This window comes from Nematostella vectensis, chromosome 8 (genome assembly GCF_932526225.1).
Source record: "Nematostella vectensis chromosome 8, jaNemVect1.1, whole genome shotgun sequence".
Classification (NCBI taxonomy): domain Eukaryota; kingdom Metazoa; phylum Cnidaria; class Anthozoa; order Actiniaria; family Edwardsiidae; genus Nematostella; species Nematostella vectensis.
In genome coordinates this window covers 13660658-13684692 of record NC_064041.1, presented here as the reverse complement: position 1 = coordinate 13684692, position 24035 = coordinate 13660658, and the positions used below count along the sequence as shown (strand labels likewise).

At 40.9% G+C, this 24035-nt stretch overlaps 2 protein-coding genes across 3 annotated transcripts; one reads left to right on the top strand and one right to left on the bottom strand.

Annotated features, from left to right (window-relative positions):
• Positions 1 to 8371: 8371 nt before the first annotated feature.
• LOC116620264 (protein asteroid homolog 1-like) lies at positions 8372 to 19793 on the top strand. Of its 2 annotated transcripts, none has more exons than XM_048731356.1 (3): positions 8372 to 8986; positions 16867 to 18293; positions 18784 to 19793. In XM_048731356.1, the coding sequence occupies exons 1-3, from the start codon at positions 8559 to 8561 to the stop codon at positions 18864 to 18866; spliced, it is 1938 nt and encodes a 645-aa protein (XP_048587313.1). In that variant the 5' UTR covers positions 8372 to 8558; the 3' UTR covers positions 18867 to 19793. The 2 variants fall into 2 exon arrangements, with proteins under 2 accessions (XP_048587313.1, XP_048587314.1); XM_048731357.1 differs by lacking the exon at positions 8372 to 8986 and adding an exon at positions 10705 to 11663.
• LOC5516173 lies at positions 18421 to 24035 on the bottom strand. Its single transcript, XM_001636274.3, has 4 exons — positions 23873 to 24035; positions 23578 to 23630; positions 22776 to 22921; positions 18421 to 21426 (listed from the first exon to the last, which is right to left on the bottom strand). Exons 2-4 carry the CDS (start codon positions 23611 to 23613, stop codon positions 19902 to 19904), a joined length of 1707 nt encoding a protein of 568 aa, XP_001636324.1. The 5' UTR covers positions 23614 to 23630; positions 23873 to 24035; the 3' UTR covers positions 18421 to 19901.

Genomic DNA, 24035 nt, shown 5'->3' with positions numbered 1-24035 from the left:
TGTAACACTGCAGTATTCTATGGAGCCCAATGATTTCTGAAGAATCTGTTTGTCTCCTGCCTGTATTTGCCTCGTTTTGAAATCATGTAATCAATTTTGTCTTATTTTTTTGTGCAATGATTTGCAATCATAGTAGTTCTGTGGACATTGCTGTGGAAAAATATACCCAAAATATAAAACATTGCAAACCCAGCAACAATATGTCTGATATGAGAAGCGGGGCAGAAAAATGAGATTATTCAGAGTGATTTTACATTTTCCTACAGGCCCAGCACGGTCAAGCGTAACTAATCGTACAACGGCGTCGGTCAAGAATGCTTGTGGCTACTCTCGTTTTAAAATACGGCTAGCGGCCAGGGAAAATAGTTTAGCTCGGATGTTTTGCCACATATCGAATGTAAGTGTACCCTGGCATAGGTCTGCGAGATAAAAATATTTTGTTTGTTGTTTTCTCCTCTCGAATTTCGACGGTATTTGAGTGCTACCGAAAATGGCGCCTCCAACCTTGTTTCTTTCCTTAGTAGGGGGAGAGAAGTCATAAATTCCGTTAAGAACCCCCCCCCCCCCCCCAAATTACACGTAAATTTGACAACCACAAGGCATGTTTTAAGTTCTAAGGCAATTTTATTGACAACATTCTACAAAAAACGCTTTACTCGTCCCCTCTCAGAACAGCCGAATTCCGAGCTACGAACAAGCAACCATTGCCTGGGCTACCTGTGATTTTACGTGCAAAGTAAGCAAAAATATCTATTTATGCTTTCATATTTTTCAGCAAACACAGTTTTTGGAGACAAAGGAGAGGGGTATAGAATACCGGACATGGAATTAGAACATTATTTCAGTAAGTAAGCTACCAGGCGCAAAAACACTACGAAGACAACGTATAAGCTTAACTTCTAGTTTTTTAATGCAAATATTAACCAGAAAACATATAATGACATTCAATTAGACCAGAGTGAAGTTAGTTCCTTATTCGCAGTTCCTTTTTCGTCTGTTTCCTTATTCGCTCAGTTCCTCATTCAAATTCGGGGGGTACTTACATGATACCTTTTAATTCGAGTTGAAACAGTATTTAGGCATAACAGTTTATTAAGAACAAGTTCAACAGCATTTTCGTCGGGTAAATTTGGATGCTTTAACGTGCTCGCTGCTAAGCGGAGCTGTGAACATGAGACTCTATCTGCTACAAAAGGTCAAATTACGCTATGCGTGCAATCGCTTTCACAAATGAATCTAGCAAAAGAGAGAAAATCTACCTCTCATCTAATAAATGTATTTATATCTTGGGCTCTCTTTCCAAACGCATTAATATATTTAGAGGAGAAATATTCACGCTTTACTTGACTACGTACGCGTGTAGAAGGAAACCACAATTTGACAGATAGTGCTTGTTGTCAATTAACACCTTGGCTACTAGATATGGCTCTGACAAAACAAATAGATTAGTGCAGTGACACGAATAGGGAACTGTTCCTTATTCAAGTTAGTTTTCGCGAATAAGGAAATGGAATCTCCCAACGTCCGATTTCGTTTTACCACTTATCCGAATAAGGAATAGACTATGAAGAGGATTGTCAGTGTTTGATCATCATTTCTCAATAAAGGAAATGAAATTCCATAACGCCCGATTTCGCTTTAACGACTCCTTTCGAAAGAGTTCTCGAAAAAGGAAATGGTATTTCATAACTCCCGATCTCGTTTTAACCACTTATCCGAATAAGGAATATACCAAAAAGAGGGTCGATGGTGTTTTCTAAACATTTCTCGAATAAGGAAATGGTATTTCATAACGCCTGAGTTCGTTTTAACTACTTATCCGAATAAGTAATAAACTATGAAGAGGATTGTCAGTGTTTGTGTTACGAGGTTTTGGGTGGTTCTTTAATGGTATTGGGGGTAGCCGGGGATCGTACACGCTGAGCAAGGGTTGACCGTCTTCTTTGTTCTTTATTGCACCGCTTGAGTGTTTACAAATGTTAGAGCTACCACTGGCTAGCGGGAGATTGGCTGTACGAAGGCAAGTACTTTCGGAAGGTAGTGAAGGAACATCTCTTTCCCGGAAAGTCGACGAAGCCAACTTTAGAGAGTCCTGACTAAACCAACCTAGAGCACTGCCGTGTAGTGTCCTCGCAACAGTTACAGCACAATCCTAGAGCAAGTTACTATGCTGCTCAATTTATACTAATCTCATTAATAAACTGGTCAAACTGGTTTTTAGGATGATGTAAGAAAAGAAGATCGGGTGTTGACTTTGGGAAGAAAATCAACGATAAAATAATAAATGACTTAGAATAAATTCCTTCGATAGAAATAGCAAGAGCAGTATAAAAGGAATAGTTTGACTATAGTAATATGCAAAATTAAGTAATGTAACAGCGGTAAGATTAAGGATAAAAGTAATCGTTAAACTATTATTTTAGCCTGGCAAATATAAAACCTGTTTTGCTAAACAGTAACCACGCATGCTTAGTCAAACAATGAAGAGATCCACGTAAAGCAAATAAGTGAAATGTCGAATGGAAAGTGAAAGTAAATATCTGACGTGTCGGAAACGACTTTTGCATAGATTAACAATTCCTTCATAACATTGCTCATCATTTCTCAATGAAGGAAATGAAATTTCATTACTCCCGATTTCGCTTTAACTACTCCGTTCGAAAGAGTTCTCGAAAAAGGAAATGGTATTTCATAACTCCCGATCTCGTTTTAACTACTTATCCGAATAAGGAATAAACTAAAAAGAGGGTTTTTTATATTTTCTAAACATTTCTCGAATAAGGAAATGGTATTTCATAACGCCTGATTTCGTTTTAACTACTTATCCGAATAAGGAATAGACTTAAAAGAGGGCCGTTTGTGTTTTCTAAACATTTCTCGAATAAGGAAATGGTATTTCATAACGCCTGATTTCGCTTTAATTAACTACTCCTTTCGAAAGAGTTCTCGAAAAAGGAAATGGTATTTCATAACTCCCGATCTCGTTTTAACTACTTTTAAGAATAAGGAATAGACTAAAAAGAGGGGTTTTTATATTTTTTAAACATTTCTCGAATAAGGAAATGGAATTTCATAGCGCCCGATCTCGTTTTAACTACTAATCCGAATAAGGAATAGACTAAAAAGAGGGTCGTTAGTGTTTTCTAAACATTTCCCGAAAAAGGAAATGGTATTTCATAACGCCTGATTTCTTTTGAAATATTTATTCGAATAAGGAATCTACTTTAAAGAGGATTGTTAGTATTTTCTCACAATTTGTTTAGAGGAGTTATGAAATACCATTTCCTTTTTCAAGAACTCTTTCGAAAGGAGTCGTTAAAGCGAAATCGGGAGTTATGAAATTTCATTTTCTTTATTGAGAAATGATGAGCAAACACTGACAATCCTCTTCATAGTCCATTACTTATTCGGATAAGTAGTTAAAACGAAATCAGGCGTTATGAAATACCATTTCCTTATTCGGATAAGTAGTTAAAACGAGATCGGGAGTTATGAAATACCATTTCCTTTTTCGAGAACTCTTTCGAAAGGAGTCGTTAAAGCGAAATCGGCCGTTTTAAAATTACATTTCATGAGCAAACACTGACAATCCTCTTCATAGTCTATTCCTTATTCGGATAAGTAGTTAAAACGAGATAGGGAGTTATGAAATACCATTTCTTTTTTCGAGAACTTTTTCGAAAGGAGTCGTTAAAGCGAAATCGGGCGTTATGAAATTTCATTTCCTTTATTGAGAAATGATGATCAAACACTGACAATCCTCTTCATAGTCTATTCCTTATTCGGATAAGTGGTAAAACGAAATCGGACGTTGGGAGATTCCATTTCCTTATTCGCGAAAACTAACTTGAATAAGGAACAGTTCCCTATTTGTGTCACTGCACTAATCTATTTGTTTTGTCAGAGCCATATCTAGTAGCCAAGGTATTAATTGACAACAAACACTATCTGTCAAATTGTGGTTTTGTTAGCAAGGTCAAATTCACACGACATACGTACGTAGTCAAGTAAAGCGCGAATATACTCCTCTAAACAAATTGTGAGAAAATACTAACTATCCTCTTTAAAGTAGATTCCTTATTCGAATAAATATTTAAAAAGAAATCAGGCGTTATGAAATACGCCGAGGGCTCACATAGCAGCAACATATTGCTTTTTTTAGTCTTATGTTAGCCTGCTAGGCGGCTCTCATTTGAGGTTATTTAGAAATGCTATGTTTTAGAATTCCCAATATTCGAAAACAAAACATTTCCGAATAAAACCGAGAGCCCGCTAGTCTTATGTGTTCTAAAATGCAGTGTTAAATTGTGTTCATGGTAAGAAAAAGTTTCCTACATTCCACGAATATCCGGGGTGACTTATTAGTGCGGTGCGGCGTGTAATTCTGTGCGAATCCCAAGATTAGGGACTTTAAAAGCACACTAGCATACACACATTGGCACCAGTCGGGCCAAGACGGGACGCTAGCACAGTCTATTACCCGTGCAGTTCGGCAACCATGGACAGCTGTTTCGTCCTTATTAGGACTCGTCAGCATGGCATAGTCGGTTTGCCTCAGTTGAACTTCATCGGCAAAAAAACTGCGGGGCGACTTCGACTCGAACGAAGTGTTTTAAACCACAGCTTAGATCCATGTGGGATCTAGAGCTGCGACCGGGGCTAGCTTGATGCCAATTGTGCGGATCACTCATGCGACCTTTGCTAGTCTAAAACTCCGTCGGATAGCGTTTCGTTGCTTTGTGTTACCACAGGTAGCCCAGGCAATGGTTGCTTGTCGTAGATCGGAATTCGGCTGTTCTGAGATCGGTCGAGTAAAGCGTTTTTTTGTGTGAAATGTTGTCAAAAAAATTGCCTTAGAACTTAGAACATGCCTTGTTGTTGTCAAATTCACGTGTAATAAACGATTTTGGGGGGTTTTCTCAACGGAATTTATGACTTCTCTCTCCCTACTAAAGAAAGATACAAGGTTGGAGGCGCCATTTTCGGTAGCACTCAAATACCGTCGAAATTCGAGAGGAAAAAACAACAAACGAAATATTTTTATCTCGCAGACCTATGCCAGGGTACACTTACATTCGATATGTGGCAAAACATCCGAGCTAAACTATTTTCCCTGGCCGCTAGCCGTATTTTATAACGAGAAAGTAGCCACAATTATCCTTGACCGATGCCGTTGGACAATTAGTTACGCTTGACCGCGCTGGGAAGGAGAGCAAACTATATTACCCTCCCCGCCAGGTGGGAAAATGTCGCGCTCGGCCGGTCTGGGAACTAAGGCAAACTATTTTACCCTCCCTACCCAAGAGAGCAAACTTCGCGGTCTGCCGAAATTGACCAAAACATCCGTTGGGCGGGAAAACCCCACCAGCTGATCGATACCTGAGCTTGTCTATTATCAAAAAATGTCTAACTTTAATCCTCTTGGCGGCCTTAAACGATCTAATGAAAACGATGAAAGGTTAAGCGCTACTTCCAAAAAGGCTGAAGTCGTGAAGGAATTTACTGGAGCGAAAACATGGTAAGAGTGATTCTTTTCAAACTCGTATTTCAGTTACATGGTGCGAACCTGTGCAATGTTGAATATTTATATTCACATTTTGATATCTATATTTCTATTGAAGGGTCATGCTAAATTATGGGAAGAGCAAAAAGAGCTTTGCACAATTAAACGATATTATTGAGCACTATACAGAAGAAAACAAGGAAAACATAGCGCCTGCAAGAAAGGTCGTAGTAAAAAGAGCCGTTGACGAAGTCTTCGGCGTAAAGTGTGTGAAAAGGATGATTAATTATGTTCGGGAGCAAGGGTACCCTGGCCTTAGAAAAAAACAGTTTTTAGACGGAGGGCAAGCAGCCGAGTTTGTAAATGAGTGGGAACATCTAAATTCAAATGCAGAGGAGATCATGTCGCCGCCCTGGAGTGTACTGAGAAACGACCTGAATAGTAGTTCCAACCAACTACTATTCCTTACATGATATTCCCAATTCTGCTATTCTCTTATTGTGTAAATACTGCTATTCCTTAGGGGAAGTTTAATGGTTTTTCCGACTCTGCTATCTCTTCCGGTTAAAAACCCCTCTGACAACACCCGATTTGCTATCTCTTAGGGGCAAAAATTGCTGTTGACCACACCCATAGTGCCCATCATCCCCATCAATTTTTAAAAAGTCATGTTTTTTCATGCGACTGAAATGCCGAGAGTCGATAGAGACATCTAAAATATCGAAAATATGATTTCTGGATTTCCAAATTAGTTTTATACTTTTTTCTCGCTATAAAACATTGCATAGCCACGGCATTATTATGACAATTGGTCTCGTATTTCTTGGGAGAGGACTTCCGGTATTCCGCAGTTTTCGTGACAATCTTTACAATAGGAGTATTTTGATAGACGATAAACGAACGTAAACTGAAATACAATGTATAATCAAGTAATTACTAAATAGCTAAATGAATCACAATGCAATAGCACCAGGTGCATTGCATTCTTATCATAGTTTCTATATTCTAATAAAGACATAAGAGACGAAATCGTGCACAGTGCCAAGATAACTCTAGCTAGCTTTGATGTTCATACAACAAAAATCACTAGATCAGTTTCATTTATAGAAATTAAACATCCATTATCTGACAGGTATTTAACCTGCTGCTGCTGTCCTGCTGTTTAAGTTATACCTATCAAACAAGCTGCTCAAGCATCAAAGGTGCACACAGCTGTGATCAGGAAGGCTAAATACCCGTCGGATAATGTCCCAGTTAAATATATGGTATAGAAAAGCATTCAACCACCTCCCGTGAAATTTCATAATAATTATGATTTATGTATTTTTAATAGAGAATCATTCTATTTTTTTATATTTCTTTGACACATATATCATATTCCGGGCAATGAGAGAATAGACTAAAGGTTGTTTTTCACTTGGGGTAAGCGCAATTGCGCAGAGCAAGTAATTTCCTGATTCTCACTGGAATGCAAGCGCAAGAGGAAGCGCATCTGCTTGATTTTCTTGCGCTTTACCGATTCTCACTTGTGTTGCGCTTTGAGTACTATTTCATATTAGAACCGCACATCGGTTTAGGTCACAGGTGTGAAGTTTTCCAACACAAGATGACTTCCACTTTAATTCAATACTCTTAAAAACCTTTTCGTGATGTGAAAACTAGATTATTAAATGTTGGTAATTTCTCGAACTTAAAGCATGCTGAAGTAGGTTCGCAATGAAGAAGTTGCCAACTTCGGCGCGAACTTTTTTTAGGAAAAGTTATGATAATAACTGTAATGGTCTGGCATATAGAGATTTTGTTTTATTGGAAATAAATAAAAACCTTCCTGTTTAGCTCTGCTGGCATAGCACCGTTTTGTAGAACGGGAGATTTTTCAAACAACAATTCACACATTTTGAATTCACACATTTAGCTCCTCAGTAGGGCAACTCAAATAAATTAGACTGAAATAAACGATAACAGATTACTTACCTAGTGATATCCTACAGCGATTTTGAGACTCACATCGCGCTTCCCATTTATGAAGAAAGTCTTCAAAAGATTCGAGTGTGCTACCTACAAACAAAATTCGAAGGATTGCAATCTGAGTCCGTCTCTTCGCCTTCTCTGTTGTTCGTCTTGGCCAAGTTTATACTTCAGATTTAAAAATAAAAAATGCTGTCACCTTAAAACTTACCTGTTTATGTTGAATTCCGGACAATCTTGTTCCGCAAACTGATAATACTGAATTTGAGATCGTGAAAAAGTGTGAAATCCGTATCTACTACAGTTAGTAATGCGCCGTTGACAGCATCGCGGGTTTTCCACTGGAGTGTCTTGGTCAACTCGCGTTCGGATTGGATGGCCTAACAATGGCAGAGCGCGAAGTTTGCTCTCTTGGGTAGGGAGGGTAAAATAGTTTGCCCTAGTTCCCAGACCGGCCGAGCGCGACATTTTCCCACCTGGCGGGGAGGGTAATATAGTTTGCTTTCCTTCCCAGCGCGGTCAAGCGTAACTAATTGTCCAACGGCATCGGTCAAGAATAATTGTGGCTACTTTCTCGTTTTAAAATACGGCTAGCGGCCAGGGAAAATAGTTTAGCTCGGATGTTTTGCCACATATCGAATGTGAGTGTACCCTGGCATAGGTCTGCGAGATAAAAATATTTAGTTTGTTGTTTTTTCCTCTCGAATTTCGACGGTATTTGCGTGCTACCGAAAATGGCGCCTCCAACCTTGTATCTTTCTTTAGTAGGGAGAGACAAGTCATAAATTCCGTTGAGAAACCCCCCCCCCAAATCGTTTATTACACGTGAATTTGACAACAACAAGGCATGTTCTAAGTTCTAAGGCAATTTTATTGACAACATTTCACACAAAAAAAAAACGCTTTACTCGACCGATCTCAGAACAGCCGAATTCCGATCTACGACAAGCAACCATTGCCTGGGCTACCTGTGGTGTTACTTGCCACGTGGCACTAACGTCATATTAGTTTCAAGAAATGCAGCGATGCGATGAACTCGTGGATAAATAGTATTGTTATATGTACTTAAAAGTATCTCGTTGCAAACATGGGAATTAAAGGACTGAGAACGTTCCTAGATGGTGTCGATGAAGCATTTGAAGTTGTTCAGTCACTTAGGGACATGAAAATCGTAATAGATGGGAATAACATAATGAATAATCTGTACATCACCTCGAACACTAACAGCAGCTGTGGAGGGGAGTATGATGTCTATGCCATCGCCGTGGAGCGGTTCTTCGATGCTTTACGCAAGAGAAAGGTTGAACCATATGTCGTTATGGACGGGGCGACGGATCCTTCCCTCAGGAAAATGGAGAAAAAGATAGAAAATAACTTGAAGAAAAGAATTCAGACGGCTGCAAAATCTGCGAGAAATCCTGGAAGTCGTTCAGCTTTTTTGCTTCCAACGATGGCCTACCCAACATTTATCCAAGTGATGAGGGACTTGAAAGTCAAGTTTGTGGTGTCAGACTGGTAAGGTTGTTTTGTATTTTGTTGTTGTGTTTTCACAGGTCAGCCCAGGGTCACGGCGAGTGTAGGTTTATTACAGACTTTGTATGAGCGAAAAATACGTTGAAATAAATATTCTGATTTGAAAATGAAACAATAGTTTGACGTTGCTGCTGCTCAATCCCGCCATTGTATATCATTCTAAGCTGTTTTAGCCGCTGCAAATTTGTCCCGTGTCGCATTCTGTATATATATGCTCCCCATCCCAGCTGGTAGAATTTGTCATGGCGTGTATTGTCTTTTTATCCTCGAACGGCCCATCGAGAATCGCTATCACGAATTTTTTCAAACTCAAAAGAAAGATCCTCTCTCAAACGGCAAAATGGGGACGGGTAGCCGATTAAAAGGCATGGTTAGAAAGATAAATATGTGTTATATGATTCTGCGAGGTTTACTTTCCCGTGCGAGTCTGGATTTCGAAACAGTCTGGATTGGGGGGTCTGCATGTCGGTAGTCAGTTAAAATTTCCATAATTTGTCGGTATTCGATAAGAATTATCGATCTTTGTCGGTAGTCGGTGAATCTAAGCTAGTATTCGCTCTTGTACCAGATTTCATGTATAACAAAGATTAAACATTATTTAAATTAAGATTGATTAGTAATTAATAACTTATTGATAACAAATTAATTATGAAATAATAATTGACTGAAAAGTTGATGCAACAGGAAATACATAGTACAGATTCTAAAACGGCCGAATTTAACCCATTGACTCCTGGCTATTTTTGAGCTGAATTTACAAAAAACAGACTGAAAACCGATACCTCCCTCCCTATTCTGAGTTTTATACAGCCCGTCAAAGTCAAACACAGCTGCACCTAGTCAGCGGTATCCAAGCTTTCCAACAGTGCTTTGCGGTCCCCACTTTAATCCCTCGTTGTTGTGCTGAAGCCAGCACAAGTTCGCCCCATGACAGGTTCTCCAATAGGGTTCTGTATTCCGGATTCCATGTGGGTTTTTTCTCGTGGATTCCGGATCCCAGCAGCATGGATTCCGGATTCCATATCTCATTTTTTCATGGATTCCGGATTCCATATCTCATTTTTTCATGGATTCCGGATTCCATATCTCATTTTTTTCATGGATTCCGGATCCCATATCTCATTTTTTCATGGATTCCGGATTCCGGATTACCTGTCATGGGGCGAACAAGTTGATGGTTGCTTGAATTGCATGAGCATGCTATGAGCATAATAGGAGAGTGTCTCAGGACATCATGAAGTCTTTTGGGGCATAATTGAGTGCTTTGCTTATGGATATTTACAAGCAAAGGTGGATTCATGATGATTTTTTCTGGTTTGGCTTTGTCTGGATGAGAAAATAATTTTCTAATGACCACCACACCACAGCTCTCCTAAATGCTGTCTTTTCTGAAACCAGATTGATTCCAAAATTGTTTACACTGCTATTCTGGGTCTGTATGAGCTGGAATTGATTTGTTTGGCTTCGAGGTGAAAAGACTTTCCCTGGATCTCCTAGAATGCTTTTAATCCGTAAAGGCATCTTCATGGTTTTACAAGCCTTCAAGGAGTGGACATTGTGTTTTGAGGCTATGGAAATGAACCTGGAGGATCAGAATAAAGGTATCTATTTGTTTCTCGAGCTGTGTTTGCTGATCTCTCTCCCTTGTGTTGTATTTTGAGCGTTTTATTGAGAGGGGTGCTTTTCTTTCCTTGTTCGATTTGAAATTTGTCAAAGAACCTGTGCTATTATTTGGCTTAAGAATAGTTGCCAACACCTTGGTTGGATGCATATCTTCAAGACCATTTATCCCGGGATGGTTTAAGTGCTGATGTGATAAACTCTACTTCCAGGTATCGTGAATACTGGTCTGTGACCACTAGTACATATTCTTTGTTTGGAAATGGTCCACAAAAGTCTGCCTCCACCGTTTCCCATGGTCTTTCTGGTAAGCTTGTCATTTTAGCTGGCTCGGTGTGATGTGTGTTTGTTGATACCTGGCAGCTGAAGCATGTGCTAACGATGTCCTCAATCCGCTTGTTCATTCTTGGGAACCAGTATTTCCGCCTTAGTAGCTCCTTTGTCTTTGTGATGCCTAAGTGTCCTTGCTTGTGGAAGATTGTGATTATATTGTCCCTCATGGATTCAGGTGGAATTATCTTGTCCAGTCTTAACACTACGTCGTCGCTTGTGTAGATCTCTGTCGTAGATCATAGTACGGTGCTAGGTCAGGGTCGTTTTTGTCCCATTGTCCCGTGTGAAGTGCTGTCTGTAACTTCTGCAGTACTCGGTCTTTTCTTGTTGCTGTCTGTATGGTTTCCATGACAACTGCGTGGTTGGTCTCTATTATTGCTTTGATGTAGTGCTCGCTGTCCGATTGCTTTTTGTCTGGAATCGCATGTCTTGATAGATAATCCGTCATATTGGATTTCCCTGCGATGTAGATTGCTGTGAAATCGAGGTTTTGCATTTTCATCACAATCCTCTCTATACGTGGCGGTAACTTCGCTCTTGGATTGTTCAACAGCGGTAGTAATGGCTTGTGATCTGTCGCCAGTTGGAAGTGTGGTGATCCTAGGAGGTACATGTTAAGGCTTGTGGTAGTAGATTCTGCTGCAAGCGCCTCTAGATTTGTGAATAGCGTTTCTCTGTGTCAGCGTTCTGCTCACGAAGTGCACAGGTTGGTATCCTTTGTCATTCTCCTGAAATAAACCGCCTCCTAGTCCAGTTGGGCTGCCGTCGCAGATAATCAGCGTTTGCCGTTCAGGTTTGTAAGGAATCAGGACTGGTGCAGTAGTTATCGCTCTCTTCAGGTCTTCGAACGCCTTTTGCTGCTCGTCGTTCCATTCAAACCTTGCGTCTTTGTGTGTCAGTCTCCACAGAGGTTCGCATCGACTTGAGAAGTTGGTGATGTAGCGAGACAGGTATGCCATCATTTGAAGAAATGATACAAGTTCCTCTTTAGACTGCGGTGGTGCGCACTCTCGTACTGCTTTTACCTTGTTTGGACTGAGTTTAAGCCCCTCTGATGTGAAGAGATGTCCGTGGAACTCGATGCTTGTCTTGCCGAAATCGCATTTCTCTCTCCTCAGTGTTAAGTTGTGCGCTTCCAGTCGCTTTAATACTGCCTCGACGTTCTTGTTGTGGTCGTCTTCGTTTAGTCCACCAATAAGAATATCATCCCGATTGTTCAGCACTCGCTGGAGTCCCGAAAGAATACGGTTCATTTCCGCGTCGAATAGGTCTTGGCTGTTAACGCCGCCGAACGCTAGCCGTCTGTATCGATAGTTTCCTTCTGGGGTGGAGAATGTCATCAGATTTCGCGATTCCTCGTCTAGTGCAAACTGGTGGTATCCGCGATTCATGTCTAGTTTGCTAAACATTCGACAGTCCTTGAATGTTGCGATAAAGTCCTCGGTAATTGGTGCTTGGACTTGTCGTGTGCGCTGCATTGATTTGTTGAGCACTCGGAGATCCAGGCTCACTCTGATGTCTCCTGGCTTCTTCGCTTTTGGTTGGACCACTAATGGTGAACACCATGTTATCGATTCGTGTTCCGGGACAGGCTCCATGATGTCGTTATCGACGAACTCTTTCATCCTTTTCTTTAGTGGCTCTATCAGGTGGTATGGAACTCGTCTCGGTTTCTGGATGACAGGCTGTGCGTCGTCTTGCATGGGTAGGTGAATTTCGATATCTTTCCCGTCTCGTCGTGCTTTTCCGATCCCCGAAAAGAGCTGTGTGTAATTGTTGACTATTTGATCCCGCTGCTCGTTTCCGGTCTGTACCTTGTGTATGTGTTTGCTGGGTTGCTTCAGGCGTCCGGTTGCATCGAATTTCACCATCCCAAGTTCTTCGAGTGTCTCTCTGCCTAGTATTGGTAGCGAGTCGATGGTTCCGCCGATAATCGCGATCCTTGCTACGGTACTTCGGGTCTCATTGGCTATGGTCACGTTGATTTCACCGATTACGGGAAGGTCCTCTGTAAGCGTTTTGAGTTTCAGCGTTGTTTTCATTAGCTGCACTTCCGGTTGGGCGTTTTGAAGTGGTTTTAGATGTTGTTCGTCCATGACGTTCGCATCAGCTTCGGTGTCCGGTTCGACGGTTGTTTTGACTCCGTTTATCCAAATCCTGTATTTGTTCGCTTTCGTCGAGGATGGAACTGTGCTTGTCTTGCGGATATTCACATGTTTGAGTATACGGTTGATATCTTCGTCGCTCTGTTTTGCTTGATTCGGTGTCGCTTTCTCGCTCCACGTGTCGAATCTGTCGGCGTCCTTTTCCTTTGTTTCGGCTTCCGAAGTTCCTTGATTGATGTTTCCCGAGTTGGTCTTGCCGTTCTGAGGTTGTTTCGTCTTTTGTATTTGCGCCGCTCCTACACATTCGAGCGTAGTGATTTCTTTTCCCGCATTTATGGCATTCTGCTCCATAGGCTCTGCAATTGCCTGTGCTGTGTTTCGCTCCGCATCGGTCGCATTAATTGTGGTGTTGGTCGCGCGTGTGTCGCTTTGTGATTTGTTTCACCCTTTGAGATTCCGACTCCTCCTTAAGCTTCCTTTCGATGGCTGCCGCTTGCGCGCTTGATTCTTCATCTATCGCTGCTTCGTCTAGTATTTGTGTCAGAGTTAAGTTCTTTCTTATAGTCTACTTCTCATAGTCTTGATTAAATGATCTCGAATCGCCTCGTTTTCGTCTGTGAATCCGCATTTCTGCGGATCATTGTGTAATATTGCGCCATGCTCTCTTTGTCGGCTTGGATAAGGTTTCCGAACTGGAATCTGGCGTAGTCTTTGTTCTTCCTTGGGAGAAATTCTTATCCTGCCTCCTTAAAAGTCCTGTGTAGGCATTGTCCCCGGCTTGTTCAGTTAGCTCAGGGAGTGAGTCTTCAAGGTCGGCGATCTGCGGGCCGCCGTAGATTATCAGGCTGTCTTTCTTTGTTTCTCGTTTTGTTATTCCAAAGAAGCGAAACTATCTTTCGATGTCCTTCTTCCACTTATCCCATCGGATTGCCGTGTCATTGGTGTCGGTGTTGATGTGGAAGGGTTTGATACTCAGTTGTCGGTTTACTACGGTGATGTTGTTCGGGTTGGTCGCCGCGCTACGCCCGAACTCGTATCTGCCGTATCATTTGTCATTCTTCTACTCTTCTGCTTTGCTGAGAATTCCTATTCCTCGTCGCCAAATGTTGTGACCTTATCGTGGTTCTACTATCAGAAAGCCATGAGTGAAGACGGTACGTGTTTATTGTAGATCTGTGTGATTCCTGTGTGATTTCCTAATCATACATGTGCTATATGCTAATTACAATGTTTGTGATCATGTGATTAATATGACGTAATCATTAAGATATTAGAGAAGTAAAGAGAAAAAAATACCGGAAATAATAAAATTTCGGTAGTTTCGCTAGAAAGGCCTGAAAAAAATATTACAAACTCTGTAAAATGGCCGAATTTAAGTAGATCAACGATGGAAGTAAACTAGTTTCGCTAGTTAGGTGTGAAAAAAAATATAATAAACTCTGTAATAAACCTACACTTGCCGTGAGCCTGGGCTACCTGTGGTGTTTTTAGTAAGCGAAAAAACCTATATCCTAATCTGGGATTGCCAGTGAAAGGCAGTTTGGCTACATATCTGGGATTGTCAGTGAAAGGCAGTTTGGCTACATATCTGGGATTGCCAGTGAAAGGCAGTTTGGCTACATATCTGGGATTGTCAGTGAAAGGCAGTTTGGCTACACATCTGGGATTGCCAGTGAAAGGCAGTTTGGCTACATATCTGGGATTGTCAGTGAAAGGCAGTTTGGCTACATATCTGGGATTGCCAGTGAAAGGCAGTTTGGCTACATATCTGGGATTGCCAGTGAAAGGCAGTTTGGCTACATATCTGGGATTGCCAGTGAAAGGCAGTTTGACTACATATCTGGGATTGCCAGTGAAAGGCAGTTTGACTACATATCTGGGATTGTCAGTGAAAGGCAGTTTGGCTACATATCTGGGATTGTCAGTGAAAGGCAGTTTTGCTACATATCTGGGATTGCCAGTGAAAGGCAGTTTGGCTACATATCTGGGATTGTCAGTGAAAGGCAGTTTGGCTACATATCTGGGATTGTCAGTGAAAGGCAGTTTGGCTACATATCTGGGATTGTCAGTAAAAGGCAGTTTGGCTACATATCGATAGTGGCAGGACAGTCGAATTCCAGGCGTATTGCAAGCCTCATTTTTTCACATGTACAATGTCAGGCGCATTAGAAAATATTTATCTAGAGATTCTACACGGATATTAGTTGTTAGTCTATGATGTGTACAAGAAATCACACGCTAAAGCAAGCAAAGGCCTACTTTCTCAGGGGTAGCATCGGGATTTTATTGTCAACTGATTCCAAAGTGATTCACACGTTATGGCAACCATTCAAAACAGAGCTTGAGTAGTTCCGCGTGGGCCGTAGCCAATCGGTGAAGAGCTTGAGTGGTTCCAGAACACGCGCATAATTTGTATACACGCGCAAAATTTCTAAATGGGTCCCCTCCACCAAACTAGATTTATCACTGACCATCAGGAACAATATTTCCCGTGGGGGGGGCCGGAGATGCTGTCTAAGCGCTAAAAGAATAACAGCGAAACAACCCAGGAAGCAGGTCTAATAGTGTTTAAATAACAGACAACAGATGGATGTTTATTTTTTTTTTAACGTTTTAGATTTTGTAGATTTGAATTTTAAAATTCAAATCTACAAAAAAAAAAAACATTTATCTGGGGGATTTTGAGTGATTCACTGGAATCAGTCTGGATCCACCCCTGGTTCCTATAAAAAAATAAAGACTGTAGTCGCAGAAGGGAAGTGCCATTCCTAGGTTTGGCATAGATGCATTCGGTTCCCGCAAACCTTTTGATTATATAAACAATCAAAAGAGATGTGATCAAGTTCGAAATAATGGACCTGCACCTGTCTGGTCATAGATATTTCTTTAATCCAAGCTATACCCTGTGTCGTCCAGGAACCTAGCAGGCAAAGCAATCTTCTCCTTTACAAGCCATGTCTTCAGATACTCTGAAAGCTTGGCGTATTAGCCTGGAGGAGTCACTTTGTGATACGTTCTTGAAGTAACGAAGGACCCTATTTTAATCCTGTTTCTAGAGGGTAGCGCCCCAACACCGATAGAACCGCCAAGTTAGTTGTTTTGCTATGTACTTTAAGAATCCATTTGCAGACTTTCAGCTGAACTGCTTCAATTAATTTTAGAGATTCTGTTCCCCAGATTGCGGACCCATAGAAGAGATTGGTTTAATTAAGCGATCAAATAAGTCTTGCTGTAGGTTTGGCGTGATGTTATAATGCTTAGAGAGAATACCCTTTTTTAGTGCGAAAAGAGCTTTTTTCGCTTTTTCTGCTAGATTTGCCTGCCGTATTGAAGATAAAACCTTCCACATCAACGGGCAATAAGAATATTATAGAACTCCTTTGATAACTTCGGCGAGGATCAGGTCTATTATGACATTAGCCCTGTCTGATGTGGGGTCAGTGAAAGGCAGGGCTAATGTCAGACACTTAGAAGTGTCTGACGTTACATGGGAAACATTAAAGCCTTTCTAAGAAGTCTCTGACGTTACATGTGAAACACCAAAGGCTTTCTAAGAAGTGTCTGGTGTTACATGTGAGAAATCAAAGGCTTCCTGATAAGTCCACGGTGTAACATGTGAAACATCAAAGGCTTTCTGAGAAGTGTCTGGTGTTAATTGTGAAACATCAAAGGCATTCTGAGTAGTGTCTGGTGTTACATGTGAAACATCAAATGCTTTCTGAGAAGTGTCTGGCGTTACATGTTTTTGTTTCTCTCGTCAATTAATCACTTCCCAACGTTTATATATCTTATTTGTTCTGACAGTGAGGCAGACCAAGAAATCGCCTCTTTGGCTAATTGCTACAAGTGCCCGGTAACAAGCAGCGACAATGACTTTTTCATCTTCGATATCCAAGCTGGATTTATTCCTTTCGACTATCTCATTTGGCGACATTCACGCAAAGAACGAATCGAGGCAACGATTTACCACAGAGAAGCGTTTCTTATGCATCTCGGTTTGAAGCCAGACTTGCTTCCCCTATTAGCCTCGATTATTGGAAGCGACTATGTCAGCCCTTCCATGCTTACGTCTATCCAAAGCGAAATCGAAAACAGCATGCCACGTGGCCTGAAAAGGATCGAGTACACTGCCCAGTTTCTTCGTAAGTTCAGTAGTGTCGAAGAGGCTACAAGAGCTGTTGTTAGTCTTGCAAGGGAAAAGGACAAAGAAGACTTGAAGAAAGCCCTGTACATGTCGATAGATAGCTACCGCATACCTCCACGATCACCTCTTCTCGACTTTCTCACCGACAGCAACGCATCAGCTGTTACAGGTAATAAAAGTGTTGACGATCCGTCTGATGGTGCTTCCTCATCAGTTGTGGGGGCTGGTGGTGGTTCCTCGTCAGTTGTGGGGGCTGGTGGTGCTTCCTCGTCAGTTGTGGGGGCTGGTGGTGGTTCCTCGTCAGTTGTGGGGGCTGGTGGTGGTTCCTCGTCAGTTGTGGGGGCTGGTGGTGCTTCCACGTCAGATGTTGGGGCTAATGGTAATAATAATGCAAGTGTTTTACCGGTACCTACTTGGGTGCTGGAAAACCATCGAAATGGCTCATTTCCTAGTTACTATATCTCAAACTTAATGACCAACGTAGCACTACTACAGATACAGGTCCAGAACATACAACAGAAATCAGCCAATTATTGTACGTTCACGCTACGTCAGGCCATCTACGCGATTGTCTTGGGACAAGGAGAGAAAATCAACGAATATATAAGGGACGGTGAAACCTATAAAATACAAGAACATACAATCAAAGCAAGAAATGGTTTCGACCTTCCATCTCTTAGCACTATCCCTACGTTATCACTGGATCAGAGAATGGAAATCATGATGGAATTATTGGAGTCCAACACTTCTTTTATGAGGTCAATAGAATATGAGTTCTTGCTGTTTGCTGCCGCAACGCGCTTCTGGCTTCTCAATGCTGACCCACCAATTAGTAACGATGAACTGAATGCAATTCTCTTCACTCATTTGAGGCTTCGCCGCATTGCCGAAGATGGTAAAACCCGTTCTCCGCGTCGTGTCAATGAAATCCAGTTTAATGTCGACAGGCTTCATAGCTTTGCACAATGGCAAGCCGTAATGCACGAGGCAATAAGCTTGGCCCAAGTCCTAGACTTGCTTCATTTGGAGCCCGCGATCCGCAGCTTGTTCAGTGGTATAATGGCCTTTGACATGCTGCAGCCGAAAGGTAAGACTTATACATCAATGCAATGGGGGGACAGATCGGAAGGACATTAGTCGTATCCACACACTAAGCGTCTATATCAGAGAAGACTGCTTTTTGGGCTTGTGCCTGCAGAGAATTTCATAAACCATTAACTTAAATGGTTTCATTTATTAAAAGTTTTGAAGCCCAAAGTGGCTTATCTATGAATTCTGTTTTAGAATGCTTTTCAAAAAGCCGTGAAATACTATTTAGTTTAGTACTATTTAGTACTAATACACTTTATGTTATTGTTCTTTTTTGTCCTGGCTTGACTATTACACTTAATCAACTACATTTTGTTGCACGGGATTTTGAAAACCACTCTAAGAGATTTATTTAAAAATACAAGAAAATAAACTCCTGTGCTGGGTAACAATAATGCACGAAATATTCGTCTAAACGAGTAAATATTTATACTGCCTATAAGAAATAGGAAAACCATTCTAGCACATTTTTGTCGTTGCACCAACAGGAGTACTCAGCGACGCCGATCGTGAGGTTCATCAAGATCTGCGTAAAGCAATAGTCGAAGGGAGCCACCTAAATTATCTGTGATGGTTTCTTGCCAAAAGACTCGGTGCCTAAAATGTTGGCGAGAAAATCAATATTTCTATGGACAATGCCATACCCCTTGTAGTTACAAATGCATCAGGACTTTGGACTCATCGTGTTTCCTGCATATTAGGCGCGCGCCAATGGGCATGATGGCATTTTCACCATGGAAGGCGTAGCTCCACCCTAACTTGATGGTTGAATCCAGTCAGTATATCTGCCCATGGGTACGGCTATAGATATTGCAGTTGCTTTTAAGAATTATGAATAGACTGAACACTACATATCTTAGGGGATTTTTAGCATTATTAATAGACTGAACCATATCATATCTTAGGGGATTTTTAGAATTATGAATAGACTGAACACTACATATCTTAGGGGATTTTTTAGCATTATGAATAGAACGAACCATATCATATCTTAGGGGATTTTTAGCATTATGAATAGAATGAACCATATCATATCTTAGGGGATTTTTAGAATTATGAATAGACTGAACACTACATATCTTTGGGGATTTTTAGGATTATGAATAGAATGAACCATATCATATCTTAGGGGATTTTTTAGCATTATGAATAGAATGAACCGTATCATATCTTAGGGGATTTTTAGCATTATGAATAGACTGAACCATATATATCTTACATAGGGGATTTTTTCTAGCATTATGAATAGACCAAATCCCATAAACTCTATCTAGGGGATGTTTAGCATTATTAAATATCCTGCAAGAGAAAAACATTGTTTTAGGTAATACCAAAAAGGCTTGTCAGTCGTTATGTATAACTATAACATTTATATCGAATGAACCGTCCTTTAACTAGTAGATAGTATTGATGTAATTTATATCGAATGAACCGTCCTTTAACTAGTAGATAGTATTGATGTAATTTATATCGAATGAACCTTCCTTTACCTAGATAATATTGGTGTATGATATAATCTTATATGGACTGCCCTTTAATATTTTCGCTATTAAGCTGTCATCCCCCCCCCCTCAGGCTTATAAGACCTTTTGTGGCAAATATTTTATCACTTCACTACTGGGGAACCCTCAGGGGTTTCTAGCTGCATTGCTGTCTCAACCACTCGCCGACTGGTTTCCAGAAGGGTGATGTGATCATGAAAGCTGTTTTGGCCCAACAAGGAGTAGACTTTTGCTGCATTCCCGTTAGCCTTCGCCCCTCTATGTTTTGTGCTAGCTGTCATATCAACAGTGACATCCAAATCACCATCGGCAAAGCTTGTGGCTGGTGAAATCCGGATCGCCCCAACTTCTTCGCTATCATCAGGTAGAGAGGAGTCAACAGTGAACTCCGCATTTCTCTTGGCAAGGAGGGTAGCAGGTGTGATCTGGGTACCAACTCCTTTGTTTTTATCAGCAGGATTAACAGTTAGTGTCACCGGCCCTTTGGACAGTGGCATTTCACCAGTATTTGCCTCTTTGCTCATCATTCTATCTGTTTGCGCTTCAGTGCTGCATAGTTCAGTAGTCTGAGTGTTTGTAGCTTGATCTTTTTTGGGTTTCAGATACTTGGCAACAATCCTTGAAGAGGACTTGCAGATGTCATGCAAAGGCTTTCCTGCAAAGCTTGCAAGTGCTTCAAGCTTTGCTTTCTGCACGCGAGTCAGTCTCTTGGCATCTTGGCAATCTTGGCATTGTCTACTTTGGAGATCATCTTGGTTGTTAGTATCAGAGCAGATTTCCTGGCTTTTAAAGGGTTCTGTTGTTGGACCAGTATTGGGGTGATCAAACTCCTGTATTGCAGCATTGGAGTCATCTGTTCTATGTATTGGTCTAGCATGGGTAATGGCTGTCTCTTGTTGTGCTCCAATATGGCCAGGTGCTTGAGCAAAGCCATCATCTTCTGTGTCTGTTTCATGCCCTTGCGTCTGTCTGAGGCTGCTGTCATTGTTACTTACTTCTCTGCTGAGGATCCTTTCACTTTCCTTTATGGGACTGATAGAGCTGATGTTGATAAAAGGTTTATCAGTATTGCCTTCAGATGCCTGGCCAATAACTGTGCTGTTTACTACTCTGACAGACTCCTCTTGTACCCCAATGGTGGTTTCTTCAGCCCCATGGCAATCACTATTCTCAATGCTTTTATCCACTTTGGCAATCTGATCCAAACCCTTCCCCCCAAAGCTCTGCAAAGCCTCCATTCGAGCTCTTTGAGCTCTGGTCATGCGTTTCTGTTTGCTCATTGCGATGGAACTTCTTCTAGAGCGCCTCTTTTGGTGAGCAGTTGAACTTCGCCTTTCTTTGGCCCGGTTCACAGGTGGCTTCCTACCTTCTGCATGTAGTGCTTGTCTTCTTTCTAACTGTTCATTCTCCAGTCTGCTTAACTTCTTCCCCAAGCTCCCAAGTGAAACACCCTCAAATGACTGGATCACTTCCTTCTGTGCTCTGTCCAGTCTTCTGACCTTGGGCTGGGTTACAGACTGGGTGCTCTCCTGTGACTTTGAGCTGGGTCTTTTGGTAGCATGTATTGGCTTATCCCCAAATTTCACACCCTTGAAGGCCTTGTTAGCTTCTATTCTTGCCTGTTGCAGCCTAGGGAGAAAAGGTAAGTAATGATGGTTACAGTGGGAAAACATGACAGCTATAAATTAAATCACCTCCTTCAACAAGTGTGTAAAATCGAAGGGGTTTAGGTTCATTTTGCCATATGAGTGTCCAAAGAATGTATTTTGAGCCCATCTTGTGGGTTTATAAGAGCTAAAGGATCCGTGATAGCTCAGGGACTGCAGGGGTTTCATTAGGCACCAGCGGCCGGCAGAAGCACCAGCTATTTTCCACTAAGTGCCGGCTACTTTTTAAAAAGTAGACTTTATTTTTTTTTTAACTAAAAAGATAAAATAACTTCCACCCCCTACTCTGAAAGTTAATGAAAGCCCTGGACTGGGAGTGTCCTTGTCTACTCAGAAAATGATGTTTCGTCAGAGGTCATTTTTTAAATTAAATTATGTCATCGGAATACAGGTTTATAATGCACTTTATATATACCAGAACATATCATATTTAAGTAATCATCTGTGTGGAAAAACTGTGCAAAATCCCATTGACTGCAGCAAAAAGCTTCATTATAGCTTCCCACATAGCATCTTTTTTGAACTAAACATACAGGTAGAACATATGGAAGATTGTAATTTTTTTAAGAAATGGCATTCTGCTTTATCTTATTGGTAATTTTCTGTGCTGAACCAATCAGAAGAAGCGAGAACAAAAACTGATTGGTACCCTACATAAACTTTACCTGAAAAGCTGTATTTTTATTAATTCAATCTCCACCAGTTATACTGGTGTGGAAGGAACAACAGAGCTAGGCTCCAAATCATGTACCCCCTTGAGTGTATTGTTGGTAAGCACTGTAAGTACTGTCACTGAGGGTGGTCTCTGCCAGAGGGTTTATTGCGTCCCCAGTGTTTTTTTTTTTTACTTCCCTTCGGTTTAGGTTAGTGTAGTGTAAACACAGGACCTCCAGTTTAGATTCAAGAAGACCGGAAACATGTGAGAACAACTTGAACCCACTTGTGACACAAATTTGAATCAAGGCAGGAACCCGGAAAATATCCCCAGTTTGAGCCAGGATTCAAACCTGGGCCACAGGGGTGAGAGGCCAATTTGGATGCCTAGTCCTTACATGAAGGATTACTTTTTAAAAATATCACATTTTATGTTACATGAGGACCTCAATAACTTGATGACTGACCTCAAGTTCCCTAGAGACTAAATTTTCTCTTTTAAAATATTTTTTGTTTAATTTCTCATTTTTTACTCAACAGATACATACTTAGACTCCCAGCTTACTCAAACTCTTTTTTATTTCCCCTTGAGGGTTCAGGCTATGGGGCTCTATCATATCAGACTTATCATCATACATCAGTTTATTTTTAGCATACCTGGTCAGAGGTCTTCTGTTACCACTTCCACTGTCTTTGGGCATGGTGGCCTTGAGCTTTGTATGAAAGTCTGTCTTCTTCACAGTCATAGAATCAAAGTCATGATTACCAAATGCAGCCAACGCCTCTAGTCTGGCCTTTTCCACCTGTAGGGCAATACACAGTAAGCTCGGGGAAATGGGAAGAGGATCCCCTCACATAAAATTGGAAAGAAACAGAGAAATACAGTACAATCCTGCTAAAAGAAATTTGGGTTTTCTTGGACCTAATTTTCAGTCATTTTTACTCATAGATAAATCAAACTTGAAACTTGGATAAGTTGAGCTCCTTTTTATTGAATGTGTTTTTCCTTAAGCATTTATACTTATGGCTGAAGCTTTGATTGATTTTGATTCTTGAGCCGCTTGTCATTTTTGAGTGGGTTCTATCGTGCAGCTATAGCTCCATTTAGAGTTTAAGGAATTTAGTTATTATATCAAAATCCCCTCCCCTGGGCATATGCTGCCTATGCATTGTTATCTGTTCTGCCTTTTTTTTTTTACCAAAAACTAGGAAATCTTGTTTGGATCTCGACAACCAGGAAATTTTTTATACTTTTTTTTCTTGATGAGGTATAAGACAAGGGCTCTGGGACCGGTTCCTAGAAAGCAGGTTAGCGCTAACACACAGATAAATACGGCTATCTTGACATTTGATTGGATTTGAAGGGTATTCAATCCTGGGTTAACATTAACCTGGTTTCTAGGACCCCGGCCCTGGTTCATTCAAATAATGATAATTAATATAAGTAGATAATACTCACTCTAGTCAACCTCTTCTGTGGGGCGTTTTCGGCCATCGTTTCTTGAGTGATCGCTGGATTATGGATAGACCATATGCAATTCACTTTAAAATTTGTTGTACTTAAAATCGTACAGCAAAGGAGGGCTGGTCGATTTGTCTTTCTACAAACACTCTACACTACAAGTACAACATATGTGGGAATGATCCATCTTCGGCAAACTGAGACAAACTATACAAATAGAAAGCTTAATAACATTATTATCCCTTATTAAATTTGAACTTTCCCATTATTTAAGCTTACTTGCAACATATACCTGGCTCGATGGGTTTTTCAGCCGCTTTTAAGAAAAAAGTAGTGCTGTCTACGTTGACAGTTCCGAATAGTCTTGTAAACTTGATGTATTGAGAGGCAAGTAGCAATTTATCACAGCTTTATTAGCTGTCTTTAGACCGTTGTTCGTTTTTTTTTTTTTTTAC

Excerpts from the sequence above, each read along its gene's own strand:
- LOC116620264 (XM_048731356.1), top strand. The coding sequence starts at position 8,559 with ATGGGAATTAAAGGACTGAGAACGTTCCTAGATGGTGTCGATGAAGCA. Across the intron at positions 8,987-16,866 it reads AAGTTTGTGGTGTCAGACTG|TGAGGCAGACCAAGAAATCG; the intron begins GTAAGGTTGTTT and ends TTGTTCTGACAG. Across the intron at positions 18,294-18,783 it reads TGACATGCTGCAGCCGAAAG|GAGTACTCAGCGACGCCGAT; the intron begins GTAAGACTTATA and ends TTGCACCAACAG.
- LOC5516173 (XM_001636274.3), bottom strand. The coding sequence starts at position 23,613 with ATGGCCGAAAACGCCCCACAGAAGAGGTTGACTAGA. Across the intron at positions 22,922-23,577 it reads CACAGAAGAGGTTGACTAGA|GTGGAAAAGGCCAGACTAGA; the intron begins GTGAGTATTATC and ends ATTGCCCTACAG. Across the intron at positions 21,427-22,775 it reads AACAGAAGACCTCTGACCAG|GCTGCAACAGGCAAGAATAG; the intron begins GTATGCTAAAAA and ends TTTTCTCCCTAG.